General features: G+C 64.6%; 1 protein-coding gene across 18 annotated transcripts in view; it reads right to left on the bottom strand.

Annotated features, from left to right (window-relative positions):
- Positions 1–230: 230 nt before the first annotated feature.
- The window catches only part of PLEC (plectin), a 79,771-nt gene continuing 66,715 nt past the window's right edge, over positions 231–13,286 (bottom strand). For 17 of the 18 annotated variants that reach the window (XM_056485785.1, XM_056485786.1, XM_056485792.1 and 14 more), the window contains 4 exons: positions 13,100–13,204; positions 12,695–12,793; positions 7,231–10,611; positions 231–6,728 (listed from right to left, as the gene is read on the bottom strand). In XM_056485785.1, coding sequence (XP_056341760.1) covers positions 405–6,728; positions 7,231–10,611; positions 12,695–12,793; positions 13,100–13,204 — 9,909 coding nt within the window. In that variant the 3' untranslated portion in view covers positions 231–404. The remainder of the gene's footprint in view (positions 6,729–7,230; positions 10,612–12,694; positions 12,794–13,099; positions 13,205–13,286) is intronic. The other variant, XM_056485801.1, reaches the window with a different exon arrangement.

Here is a 13,286-nt window from a genome sequence, read left to right as displayed (position 1 = left end):
CCTTTGGGGTGCAGGGGCTGAAGCCGGCAGGTTAATTACAAAAGAGTGCTAAGTGGTTAGATCCAAACTGGGAACTGTTTTCCTGGTGTCCGGCTCGGCCGCGCCATGTGCGAGCAGCGGCGGGATTGGCGCTGCCAGGAGCTGGAACGGCGTCCGGCTCCCGGGGCGCAGGGCGGGGAGGGTAGTGTGTATTCTCTCTGTTCTCTTAATATACAAACACTGTCAGCACATTCGCATATATTAATTTATTAGTCTTGTCTTTTTTTTTTTTTTTTGGTTAAACTTGAGGCACTGCTTTGGGAGAAGAGTGGAGGTTCAAAATTAAAAAAAAAATACTAGTGATTAGCCAGCAGCGTTGCCACATGCGGAGCGGGTGAGGCGGCGCCTCGGGGGGCTGGCAGCTCTCAGGCCGCGTGGAGCAGGGGCCCGCACAGCCCGGGGCACTCCCTGCTCGCCTCCCACCCGCAGCTTCTGGATGCGGCCAGGGCGAGGGCAGCCACCTCCACGGTGCCCTGGGTACCCCCCGCGTATCTGCGCCCGAAACTCGAGGAGGAGTAGGAGGAGGAAGAGAAGGTCATGGAGAAGCTGGAGCCAGTGGCGTCGAAGCTGCCGCGCCGGGAGCCTGAGCGGGAGCCGGTGCGGGAGCCCGAGCGCGATCCCGAGGCGGAGCCGGCGCTGCTGATGTTGTAGGGGCTGTAGTAGCCCTTGCTGGACTGGGAGGAGGCCTCCAGCAGCCGCAGGCCGGTCCCGTCCTCGATCATGCTCCGGTCCATGGCGTCCTTGTAGGAGATCTTGAGCTTGGTCTTGGGGCAGGTGAGGTACTTGGAATAGGTGTTGACATCGCGCAGCTTCTGGGCAGTCCGTGCGTCGATGGTGCCCTTCTGCAGCGCCTCGTCCAGGGAGACGCGGCCCGGGGCCTCGGGCTCGATCAGGCCCCCCGTCAGGTACTGCACCTCCAGGAAGCGCTGCCCGGCCTCGTAGTACAGCCAGCCCTTCTTCAGCGCCTGCGCCGCCGACATCTTCGTCTTGGTCCGCGGGTCCTCGAAGCCGTAGAAGGCCTTCTGCGCCAGGTTGATGCGGTCCACCATGATCTTGTCAACCAGGCCCTTGGTGACCGCGTCGGCGACGGTGCATTTGTCACCGGTGTTGGGGTCGATGATGCCGCCGGTGCAGGCCTGGGCTTCCAGCAGCCGCTGCCCTGTGATGTTGTCCACCAGGTTGCGGCGCATGGCCTCCGTGATGGACACCTTCTCCAGAGTGTCCGTGTCCAGGATTCCCGCCACCGGCCCGGTCTCTTCAGTTGGGTCAGTCCACATGGAGATCTGGGTCCGCGACAGGGCTGGGCTGACAGTGTAGGAGGAGGAGGATCCGACTGAGGACGACCGCGACCGGAAGCCACCCATGTTGCCAGAGAGCATGTCGGCAAACTCGGTGATGGAGAGGGTGCCCGAGCGGTACTGGTCCAGGGCCGACTGGTCAATCAGCCCCTTGCCAATGGCATCGTCGATGTCGTACTGGCGCCCCGAGCGCCTGTCGATGATCATCGACTTCACCACGCCGTCGGAGGAGGAGGTGGTGATCTCCTCCCACTCGCACTCCTGCTCTGACAGCTCCAGGTAAGTCTGGTGGTCGATGAGGCCCTTGCGATAGGCTTCGTACACGGACATCTCCTTGCCCGTCTCCGGGTCAACGATCACCACCCGGCGCTTGCGGACGGAGGACTTGGACGAGGTCTTCCTCTCGCGCTTCTTCTCCTTCAGAGGCAGGAGGCAGAGGCCAGTCTCTGGGTCCGTGATGCACCGCTCCATCAGCTGCAGGTAGGTGAGGTTCTCCTCCGTGTTGGGGTCGAAGAAGCCCTTGGTGTCGTCGCTGGGGTCCAGCAGGATCTCGTTCATCTCCTCATCGAAGAGGCCCCTCTTGTAGGCCACCTCCACGGGCAGGCGGTGGCTCTCCTCGGGGTCAATGATGCCGCCAGTGGCGATCTGGGCCTCCAGCAGGCGGATCCCGTGGTCCTTCAGGATCAGACCCTTCTTCATTGCCTGGAAGAGCGAGATGAGCTTGCCGGTGTAGGGGTCCCGGTAGCCGGTGACGGCCCTCTCAGCAGAGAGCAGCTTGTCCTTGAACTCAGGGCCCACGATGCCCATGCGCACGGCTTCCTCCACCGTCAGCTTGAGGCCCTTGATGGGGTCAATCACGTAGCCCGTGGCCGCCTGCGCCTCCAGGAGCTCGAAGGCAGTGCCGGGCCGGATGATGCCCTTCTTCATGGCCTGGTAGATGGACAGACGCTCCTTTGTGGAGTCCACGAAGACGCCAGCGATGCAGCTGGTGCCCTCCAGGAACTTCTTCAGGTTCTTGGAGACCTCCTCGACAGAGGTGAGGCCCTCCTGGAGGCGCTGGGCTGTGGCTTCGTCCATCACCTGCGAAAGGACCAGCTCCTCCACGGTGATCTGCTTCCGCAGCCCCCGGAACGTGAGCTTCCGCGTGTCGCAGAGCGGGAGCAGCAGGAGCCCGGAGCTCTCGTCCTTGCGGCAGCGCCGCAGCAGCTGCGTGTAGCTGAGCTTCTCGTCTGTGGAGGGGTCCACGTAGCTGCGCACCTCGCTGGGCTCCGACAGCATGTCGTACGTCTCCTTGTTGATGAAGCCCCGCTGGTAGGCCACCTCCAGCGGCAGGTGGAAGCCCAAGTGCGGGTCAATCACGCCACCAGTGGCGATCTGGGCGTCCAGGAGCTTGAGGGCCTCTTCGCTGGGAATGAGATCCTTCTTCATGGCCTGGAAGAGGGAAATCTTCTGTTCGCTGTACGGGTCTCTGTAGCCGGTCACGGCCCTCTCTGCGGACAGGAGCCGGTCGTGGATCTCCGGCCCCACCACGCCCTTCCTGACCGCCTCGTCCACGGTCAGCATTTCATTCTTCGTGGGGTCGATCATGAAGCCGGTGGCTGCCTGGGCCTCCAGGAGGGAGCGGGCCACTTCGGGGTTGATGAGCCCCTTCTTCAGCGCCTGGTAGACACTGAGCGTCTGCTTGGAGGAGGGGATGTAGATGCCAGCCACGCAGCCCGACCCGTAAAGGTACTTCCAGACAGTCTCCACGTCCAGGAGCTCCCGGAAGGTTTTGGAGCCCTGTTTCAGCAGGTTGTAGATGTCCTGCGAGATAATCTTGGCCTCGTAGAGGTCCTCGGCTGTGATGCGGCGCCGGATGTAGTCGTAGGACGTGAGATTCTGCTGCCGGATGATCTCGGTCTTCTCGATGATCTCGATGATGATGATGATCATGCGCTCCTTGGACACACGGCCCGACTGGAACTCCTCCATGAGATGTTTGCGCTGCTCCTCGGGCAGCAGGTCCGAGTGCATGATCTCCCACAGCGACATGGAGGAGCCCGCCCGGCTGCCCACGGGGATGTCCACCTGCGTCTCCTCGAACACCTTCCGCGTCTCTGCTTCCGTGTACATGTGAGTGGTTTCCACCACCTTGGGCTTCTCGGGCTCCCGCAGAGGCAGCAGGTACAGGCCCGTCTCGGGATCCTCGATGCACCTCTCCTTCAGCTGCACGTAGGTGAGGTTCTCCTGAGTGTTGGGGTCAAAGAAGCCCTTGGTGTCATCAGTGGGGTCGGACAGGGTCCGGTTCATCTCCTCGTCCAAGTAGCCACGCTTGTAGGCCACCTCCACGGGCAGGCGGTGGCTGTGCACGGGGTCGATGATGCCGCCCGTGGCGATCTGGGCCTCCAGCAGGCGGATGCCGTGCTCCTTGACGATCAGCCCTTTCTTCATGGCCTGGAACAGGGAGATGGTATCGCCCGAGTAGGGATCCTTGTAGCCCGTGACAGCCTTCTCAGCCGACAGCAGCTTCTCGTGCAGCTCAGGCCCGACGATGCCAGCCTTCACCGCCTCGTTGACGTACAGCTTGCGGTTCTTCACGGGGTCGATCAGGAACCCGGTGGCTGCCTGGGCTTCCAGGAGGACCACGGCCGTGCTGGGCCTCAGCAGGTTCCTCTTCATGGCCTCATAGATGTTCAGCTTCTCCTTGGTGGCCTCCACGTAGACACCGGCAATGCAGTCACTGCCATGCAGGAACCTCCTCACCGCGTCAGTCTCAGAGAGGTCCTTCACCGATTTCTTGCCTTCCTTCAGCTGCTCGTACTGGGTTTTGCTGATGATGCGGGACTCCAGCAGCTCGCTGGCTGGCACCGGTGCCCGCAGACCACTGAACGTCAGCTTCTCCTGCTTTTTGGTCTCTGCCTCCTCGATGATGGTGATCACAATCTTGATGATCTTCTCGATTGTCACTTTGCCGGTCTTGTACTGCCGGAGCAGCTCGCGCCTGTGCTCCTCGGTGAAGTACTCGGAGTGGATCAGTTCCCAGATGGTCATTGTCTGGCCCTTCATGCTGCCCACCGGGACCTCGATGGTGGCTTTGTCGAAGCACTCCTTGGCCTGGCTGTCGGTGTAGACCTCCTCCTGCTGGGACTGGATCGCCTCGTCGGACAGGGGCAGCAGGCACAGGCCAGTCTGCTTGTCGCGGTGGCAAGTCTTCTGCAGCTGGGCATAGGCGAGGTGCTCCTGGGTGTTGGGACAGTAGAAAGCCCTGGCATCGTCTCGGAACTCAGCCAGAGCTTTGTTTATCTCTGGGTCGAAGTAGCCGCGCTTGTAGGCGACCTCAAGCGGGAGCCGGTGGCTGTTGACAGGGTCGATGATGCCGCCGGTGGCGAGCTGGACGTCCAGCAGGCGCAGCCCGGTGTCGCTGGGGATGAGACCCTTCTGGAGTGCTTGGTAGAGGGAAACCGTCTGACCCGTGTAGGGATCCTTGTAGCCAGTCACTGCCTTCTCTGCCGACAGCAGCTTCTCGTGGAACTCTGGCCCCACCACCTCGGCCTTCACTGCCTCATCCACAGAGAAGAGCTGGTTGCCCACGGGGTCAATGATGTAGCCGGTGGCAGCTTGAGCCTCCAGCAGGGACAGGGCAACCTCTGGCTTCAGCAGGCTTCTCTTCAGGGCCTCGTAGAAGCTGAGCTTCTGGCCCGTGGACTCCACCAGGACGCCGGCGATGGCATCCGTGCCCTTCAGGTACTGCCGTACAGAATCCATCTCTGCCACGTCCTTTACGGACTTCTTGCCCTGGTGCAGCTGGTTGTAGAGGTCCTTGTTGATGATCTTGCTCTCGAGCAGCTCGGCAGCGGGCACGGGGCCCCGCAGGCCCTCAAAGCACATCTGGCTCTTTCTCTCGCTTTCCTCCACAACCGTGATGACGATCTTGATGATCTTCTCCACCGTGATCTTGCCAGTCCTGTACTGCTGGATCAGGTCCCGCCTTTGGTCCTCGGTGAAGTATTCGGAGTTGATGAGCTCCCAGATGGTCATCGTCTTCCCTTGGAACTTGCCGAACGGCGCTGTCACTGTGGCCTTCTTGAAGACATCCTTGGCTTCCTTGTCGGTGTAGACCAGCTCTCGGGATTTGGCTGCTTGGTCAGTGAGTGGCAGGAGGCACAGCCCCGTGTCCGGGTCAGTCACGCACCGCTCCATCAGCTGCAGGTAGGTGAGGTTCTCCTGAGTGTTGGGGTCGAAGAAGCCCTTGGTGTCATCAGTGGGGTCGGACAGGACCTGGTTCATCTCCTCATCGAAGTAGCCGCGCTTGTAGGCGGCTTCCACGGGCAGGCGGTGGCTGTTGACGGGGTCGATGATGCCGCCCGTGGCGATCTGGGCCTCCAGCAGGCGGATGCCGTGGTCCCTGACGATGAGATCCTTCTGCATGGCCTGGAACAGGGAGATCTTGTCGCCCGTGTAGGGGTCCTTGTAGCCGGTGACAGCGCGCTCAGCCGACAGCATCTTGTTGTGCAGCTCCGGCCCGATCACTCCTTCCCGCACCGCCTCGTTCACCGAGAGCCTCACGTTGCGCACGGGGTCGATGATGAAGCCAGAAGCAGCCTGTGCCTCCAGGAGCACCAGCGCCGTGCCTGGGCTGAGCAGCTTCTTCTTCATGGCTTCGTAGATGCTCATCTTCTGGTTGGAGGGCTTGATCAGCAAGCCGGCAATGCTGCTCTTGCCCTGCAGGTACTTCCTGACATCCTCCCTCTGAGAGAGCTCGCCCACGCTCACAACACCCTTCGCCAACTTGTCTAAGCTCTCCCTGCTCAGAATGCCGGCATCAGCCAGCTTCTCTGCTGACACCTTCTGCCGGATGCCGTCGAAGGCGAACTCCGGCTCCCCGTTCTGGGCTAAGCCGTCCATTGCATCCCGGCCGTTGGGCACAGCCTTGATGTCCAGCAGCTGCGTCGTGGTAACCGCCTCCCCGGGCAGGTCGTCGGTCTGGATCATGATCTCCCGTCTCTGGGCCAGGGCAGCTTTGTACTCCTCCTGCATCTGCTCCAGTCTCTCTCTCAGCTTCTTGTTCTCCTCTTCCAGAAGTTTCTCCTGCTCCTGTCGCTGCCTCTCCAGCTGCTGTAGCTCCTCCTGCTTGTGCCGGACGTTTTCCTCAGCTTCCTTCTGATGCTTCTTGGCTTCGTCTAACATAGCCTTCAACTGCTGCTTCTCCTGCTCCATCTCCTTCTGCTGCCGCTCCTGCTCTGCCTTCAGGTTCTGGGCTTTGTTCACCTCATCCTTAAAGAGCTTCTCCAGCTTCGATTTCTCCTCCTCAATGAACTTCTCCTTCTGCAGCAGGGCATCTTTCTCCGTCAGGAAGCTCTGCTGGAGGAGCTGCGTCTCCTGACGGAGCTGAGCCTGCTGGGCCACCTGCATCTGGGGTGGGAGAGAGAACAGTGTAGTCAGACACCCAGGAGGGCAGTGGGGCACTGAGGGTGGGCTGAGGCAGGGGGATGGGCGGCAGGGGGGGCACAGAGTCACCCACACACTCCCCACATCAGAGTTAAGGAGCAGAGCCGGGATTAGGGAGCCACACACAACACGGGGCTGGATGAGTAGGGGAAGGACACAAGGGAGCCCCCAGCACCAAGGCTGGGAGCTGGGCACAGAGAGGAACACGGCAGGACGTGCCACAGGGAGGAAAGAGCGGTGGGGATCCCACCTCCACGGCTCCAGGGGTTCGGGGTCCTGCTCCGACGCTGCCTGAGGGGTTTGCTCCACTGCCCCCAGCTCTACACACATCCCTGACCTGCACAGGGGGCCCTGCCCCACCATCCCCAGCGCCGGTCCTCAGGGACCCGCCCAGGGATGGTGCGGGCTGGCTGGGAAGAGGGACCCTGTGCACCACCACCACTAAGGGGGACCCACAGCCCAGTACCTCCTCCGCCTTCTGCTGCAGCAGCGCCGCCTCCTGCTTCAGCTTCTCCTTCTCCTTCTCCAGGTCGGCGATGGCCTTCCGCAGCTTTTCCGCGTCCTCGTCGCTCTGGTGCCGCTGGATCTCCAGGGTGTGCACCATCGTCATCTTCTCCTGCGTGGCCAGCTCGGTCTCGTGCAGCCTCTCGCTGATCTCCTCCGCCTGCTTCTTGAACCGCTTGGCTTCCTCCTCAGCCTTGGCCTGGGCCATGCTCATCTCGGCCACCTGCAGCTTGAGGCGCTCGGCCTCGGCCGTGATGTCCAGCTGCCGCCGGCGCTCGGCCTCCAGCGTCTTCTGGAAGCCCTCGGTCTCCTCGGCCAGGCGCTGCTGCATCTGCTCCTTGTCCTCCTGCAGCTTCTTGGCGTGTTCCTGCGCCAGATCCTTCTGCTTCTGCAGCATTTCGGCCTCCGCCCGCAGCCGCGTGGCCTCCTGCACCGCCTGCATCTTCTCCTTCAGCATCTTCTCCGCCAGCGCCCGCTGCTGCGCCAGGTCATCCTCGGCCAGCTGCCGCATGCGGGCGGCCTCCTGCGCCTCCACGCTCAGCCGGGCCACCTCCTCCGCCACCTGCTTCATCTTCTCCGCCTCCTCCGCCAGGAACTTCTGCGTGTTGTCCTTGTCCTTGAGGATCAGCGCCTTGTTCTCCTCCTCGATGCGGCTCTTCAGCTTGGCCAGCTCCTCCATCTGCACCCGGACCTTGAAGAGCTCCTCCTCCACCTGGGCCTTCTGCCGGACGGCGTCGGTCACCTCCTCCTTCAGCCGCTGCAGCTCCTCGTCCAGGATGCCCTTCTGGTGGTCGGTCTCATCCAGCTGCAGCTTCACCTTGGTCAGCTCCTGCTCCACCTGCGCCTTCTGCCGCAGCGTCTGCTCGGCGAACTTCTTGTGCTTCTCCATCTCGGCGTCGGCCAGCTGCTTCTGCCGCAGGGCCGCCTGCTCCGCCTGCGCCCGTTTGGCCGCCTCCAGCTCGGCCTCCTTCCGCAGCTTCTCGGCGTCCGCCTGCGCCTGTGCCTTGGCCTGCGCCTCCTCCTCCGCCCGCTGCTTCAGCCGCTCCGCCTCCTCCACGCGCTGCCGGGACAAGCTGGCGTCCTGCTCGGCCTTGCCGCGGGCGAACTCGGCCTCCTCGGCCGCCCGCCGGGCCCGCTCGGCCTCCTCGCGCAGCCGGTCCAGGAGGCTCTGCTCCTGCTGCCGCGTCTGCAGCAGCTCCTGCTCTTTCTGCTGCACGGCAGCCAGGTGCGCCTTCTCCTCCGCCGCGATCCGCTTCTGCGCCGCCTCCCGCGCCAGCTGGATCTGCCGCTCCGACTCCTTCTCCGCCAGCTCCTTCTGCCGCCGCGCCTCCTCCACCATGGCCCGCAGCCGCTCCACCTCCTCCAGGGCCAGCCTCCGCTGCCGCCCGGCCTCCTCCTCGGCCGCCAGGATGGCCTGCACCTTCTCCTCGGCCTCGCGCCGCCGGCCCTCCTCCTCCAGCGCCAGCGCCCGCTGCCGCTCGGCCTCCCGCTCCGCCTGCTCCCGGCTGCGCTGCACCTCCTCCGCCTCCCCGCGGATGCGGTTCAGCTCCCGCTCCAGCTCGCTCTTGCCGGCCGAGGCCCTCTCGAAGCTGGCCTTGAGGGCGCGGATCTCCTCCTCCACTTGCCGCCGCTGCCGCAGGGTGTCCTCCACCAGCCCCTTCTGCCTCTCCAGCTCGCTCTCCGAGGAGCGCTTCAGCAGGGCGATCTTCTCCTCGATGTCCTGCTTGTGCTGGGCCGCCTGCTCCTCCAGCAGCTTGCGCTGGTAGGCCTCGTCCTCGGCCAGCCGCCGCAGCCGCTCGTTCTCAGCCTCCTTCTCCTTCAGCGCGATCTCCGCCTCCGCCTTCAGCCGCGAGGCCTCGTTGATGGCCGCCAGCTTCTCCTTCAGGATGCGCTCGGCCTCGGCCCGCTGCCGGCTGGCCTCTTCCTCGGCCAGCTGCCGCTGCCGCTTGGCCTCCTCGGAGAGGGCGCGCAGGCGGGCGGCCTCCTCGGCCAGCTCCCGCAGCTTGTTGGCCTCCGCCTCCAGCCGCTGCTTGGACTTCTCGCTGCTGGAGCGCGACTCCTCCTCTGTCTTGGCCTTGCTCTCCAGCAGGATCTCCATCTCCGCCCGCAGCTTGGCCAGCTCCTCCTCCAGCTCTTTCCTCCTCTGGATGGCCTCGTTTACCTCGCTCTTCAGCCGCGAGAGCTCTTCCTCCAGGAGCAGGCGCTGCTGCTCCCCGTTCTCCATCTCTGCCTTCAGCCGGATCAGCTCCTGCTCCGCCGCCAGCTTCTGCTGGGCCGTGCCCTCCGCCAGCTCCCGCTGCTTTTCCAGCTCCTCCTCCGCCAGCTCCTTCTGCCGCAGGGCCGCCTCCTCCGCCTTGGCGCGCTTGCGGGCCTCGCGCTCCGCGTCCTCCTTCTGCTTCTCGGCCTCCTCCTGCGCCAGCGACTTCTTGTGGGCCACCTCTTCGGCCTGCAAGCGCAGGCGCAGCGCCTCGTTGGCCTTCTGCCGCCAGCGCTCCAGCTCCTTCTCAGCCTCCTCCCGCGAGCGCTCGGCCTCCAGCTGCTGCTTCTTCAGCCGCTCGGCCTCCTCCTGCAGCTGGGCCACCACGTCGTGCTCCTGCTGCAGCGACAGCTCCAGCTGCGCCGTCTTCTCGGCGAAGGAGAGCCTCTTGCTCTGCAGCTCGGCCTCGGCGCTGCGCTGGGCCACCTCCTGGGCCACCTGGATCTGCCGGTCCTTCTCGGCCTCCGCCTGCCGCATGCGCCGCTCGGCCTCCTCCGCCTGCAGCCGCAGCTGCTCCAGGTCCGCCACCGCCTTCTGCTTCTCCCGCGCCGCTTCGCGCTCGGCCTGCACCTTGCGCTTCAGCTCCTCCTCCGCCTCGCGCTTCTTCTGGCTCTCCTCCTTCACCTGCCGGCGCAGGCGCTCGGCCTCCTCCTGCGCCTGCCGCTTCTGCCGCTCGGCCTCCTCGGCGCGCGCCCGCAGCTCCTGCAGCTCGGTCTCCGCGCCCTCCCGCTGCCTCTCGGTGCTCTCCAGCTGCAGGCGGATGAGGCGGATCTCCTCCTCCACTTTCTTGCGGTTGTACTCGGCCTCCTCGATCAGCTTCACCTTGGCCTTGATCTGGTGGTCCGAGTTCTGCCGCAGCTGCATCAGCTCCTGCTGGATGTTCTGCTTCTGCTGCTCGGCGTCCACGGCCACCACCTCCCGCCGGGTGACCTCCTCCTGCATGCGGAGCTGCAGCTCCCGCGCCTCCTCCTCCGCCTGCGCCTTGGCTTTGGCGTGGGCCTCGGCCAGCTGCCGCTGCTTCTCCAGCTGCGCCTCCACCTCCGCCAGCCGCTTCCTCTCCTCCTCTTTCAGCTTCTCGGCGGCTTTCTGGAGGGGAAACAGGGTGCAGGGGACAGAGAGGGGAGAGAGAGACAAATCACAAGGGATGCGGTCGCGCCGTGGAGTCGATGCCGGCCCAGCCACGCCGAGACGGCGGAGGGGAGGCAGATGCGCCTGGAATGGCTTCGGCCCCTGGGCCACCGCACGAGCCGGTGACGCCAGCTTCCAGAAGACGTGTGGCACGACAGGGGACACACGACAGCACAGGCAGACAGGCAAGAGGAGCCAGACAGCAGCGCAGGAAGGCACGTTCCAGAGAGAAGGGACAGAGCGAGCGGAGCCCAAGCGATGGCGACGATGCGAGCAGCGTGCACACCAGCACCGTGGCCGCCCTGGCACAGCCAGCCCCTGCCGCGGGCAGAGAGAGACGGAGCACCGGGAGCAGAGCAGAGGGGAGCGGGGCCAGCACAGCCTTCCCTGCCGGGAAAGCCTCAACAGGAGAGAGCAGTTCAGCTGGTTCTAACCCCTGCCAGCCCTCTCCAGGAGCTGGGAGCAGGGCCTGCCCGCTGGGGCCGTGCCACATGCACCGCGAGCGAGGCAGCCGCACGCTCCGCAGGGCAGCGCATGCAGGGCAGCCAGACCCGCACCGGACCCCCGGTCCTGGAGCAGCACAGGCGAAGAGGAGGGCGAGGAGGAGAGGGTGAGGCGTGGGGGAGGCCGAGGGTGCCGCGGGGAGAAGGCATGCGCAGAGTGAGTACCTGGTGCACGGCTGCCAGAGTCATCCTGGTTTTTTACCCTCCATTAGATCCCCACCAACACAAACATTCCCCAAGAAAAAGCACCGGCAAAGCGGCTCCAAGGGCAGAAACCGAGAGTTAGAGAGGTGACCCCGCGCCGGAGCACAGCAGCATGCGCGGGCAGGTGCTGACTGCACCACGTGTATCTGGGAAGTGCCTGCGACCACCAGTCACACCAGAGCCCCAGGGACCAGAGCCAGCCGGGCTCAGAGACCCGCTGAGCTCAGAGCCAGCAGCCTTGCTGCCAGGAGCCCAGCAGGGAGCAGGAGATACTGGGCCAGTGTCAGTGATGGGGCTGCAGCCACAGGTGGGCCAGTGTCAGTGATGGGGCTGGAGCCACAGCCATGGGCCAGTGTTAGTGATGGGGCTGGAGCCACAGGTGGGCCAGTGTCAGTGATGGGGCTGGAGCCACAGGTGGGCCAGTGTCAGTGATGGGGCTGGAGCCACAGCCATGGGCCAGTGTCAGTGATGGGGCTGCAGTCACAGCCATGGCCAGTGTCAGTGATGGGGCTGGAGCCACAGCCATGGCCAGTGACAGTGATGGGGCTGGAGCCACAGGTGGGCCAGTGTCAGTGATGGGGCTGCAGCCACAGATGGGTCAGTGTCAGTGATGGGGCTGCAGCCACAGATGGGCCAGTGTCAGTGATGGGGCTGGAGCCACAGCCATGGGCCAGTGTCAGTGATGGGGCTGGAGCCACAGATGGGTCAGTGTTAGTGATGGGGCTGGAGCCACAGGTGGGCCAGTGTCAGTGATGGGGCTGGAGCCACAGGTGGGCCAGTGTCAGTGATGGGGCTGGAGCCACAGCCATGGGCCAGTGTCAGTGATGGGGCTGCAGTCACAGCCATGGCCAGTGTCAGTGATGGGGCTGGAGCCACAGATGGGCCAGTGTCAGTGATGGGGCTGGAGCCACAGCCATGGCCAGTGACAGTGCTGGGGCTGGAGCCACAGCCATGGGCCAGTGTCAGTGATGGGGCTGGAGCCACAGGTGGGCCAGTGTCAGTGATGGGGCTGGAGCCACAGCCATGGCCAGTGTCAGTGATGGGGCTGGAGCCACAGGTGGGCCAGTGTCAGTGATGGGGCTGGAGCCACAGCCATGGGCCAGTGTCAGTGATGGGGCTGCAGTCACAGCCATGGCCAGTGTCAGTGATGGGGCTGGAGCCACATCCATGGGCCAGTGTCAGTGATGGGGCTGCAGTCACAGCCATGGCCAGTGTCAGTGATGGGGCTGGAGCCACAGCCATGGCCAGTGTTAGTCCTGGGGCCCGTTCAGACCCCGTGAGCCGCGCTCCCTCTCGGTCACAGTGCCCCCCGTGCCGCCCTGCTCCCTCCCTACCTCCTCGTCCTCCAGCCGCCGCAGCGTCTCGGTGATGAACTTGATGTACTGGGTGGTGAGCGTGGTCAGCTCGCTGAACTGTGTCCGCAGGTCCACGTACTGTGGGGACAGGGGGTCAGCAGGGGACTGGGGGCTCGCCCACAGCTCGCCATCTCCCCAGCAGGGATGGGGCTGCACCCCCAATCCATCCCTTCAGCGAGCAGCCACACCCCAGGAGCTGCAGGGCATCCCGGGCCAGGGGCAGCCAGACCCCCCCCCCAGGGGCAGGGAGACCCCCCAGGGCAGGGAGACCCCCCTCTGTGGTAGCCAGACCCCCCACTGGGGTAGCCAGATCCACCTGGGGCCGCCAGACACCCCCCCAGGGTAGGGAGACCCCCACCCCAGGGCCAGACAGACCCCCCTCACCTCCTGGATGATGCTGTCTGACGCCGACTGCACCTTGGGCTTCTTGGCCGGCGACGCCACCGGCTCCACCTGTGCCTTGAAGCTCACCAGCTGCAGCTCGTAGTCCTGGCCAGGAGAGAGTCAGCCAAGCTCTGCTGTGAGCCACGAGCCCCCTGGCCACCACCCCCTGCCTCCCCCAGCCCCGGGC

This window comes from Oenanthe melanoleuca, chromosome 2, assembly GCF_029582105.1.
Source record: "Oenanthe melanoleuca isolate GR-GAL-2019-014 chromosome 2, OMel1.0, whole genome shotgun sequence".
In the NCBI taxonomy this organism is placed as follows: Eukaryota; Metazoa; Chordata; class Aves; order Passeriformes; family Muscicapidae; genus Oenanthe; species Oenanthe melanoleuca.
Note: the sequence above shows the minus strand (reverse complement) of the source record. Positions and strands in the feature narration are given on the sequence as shown.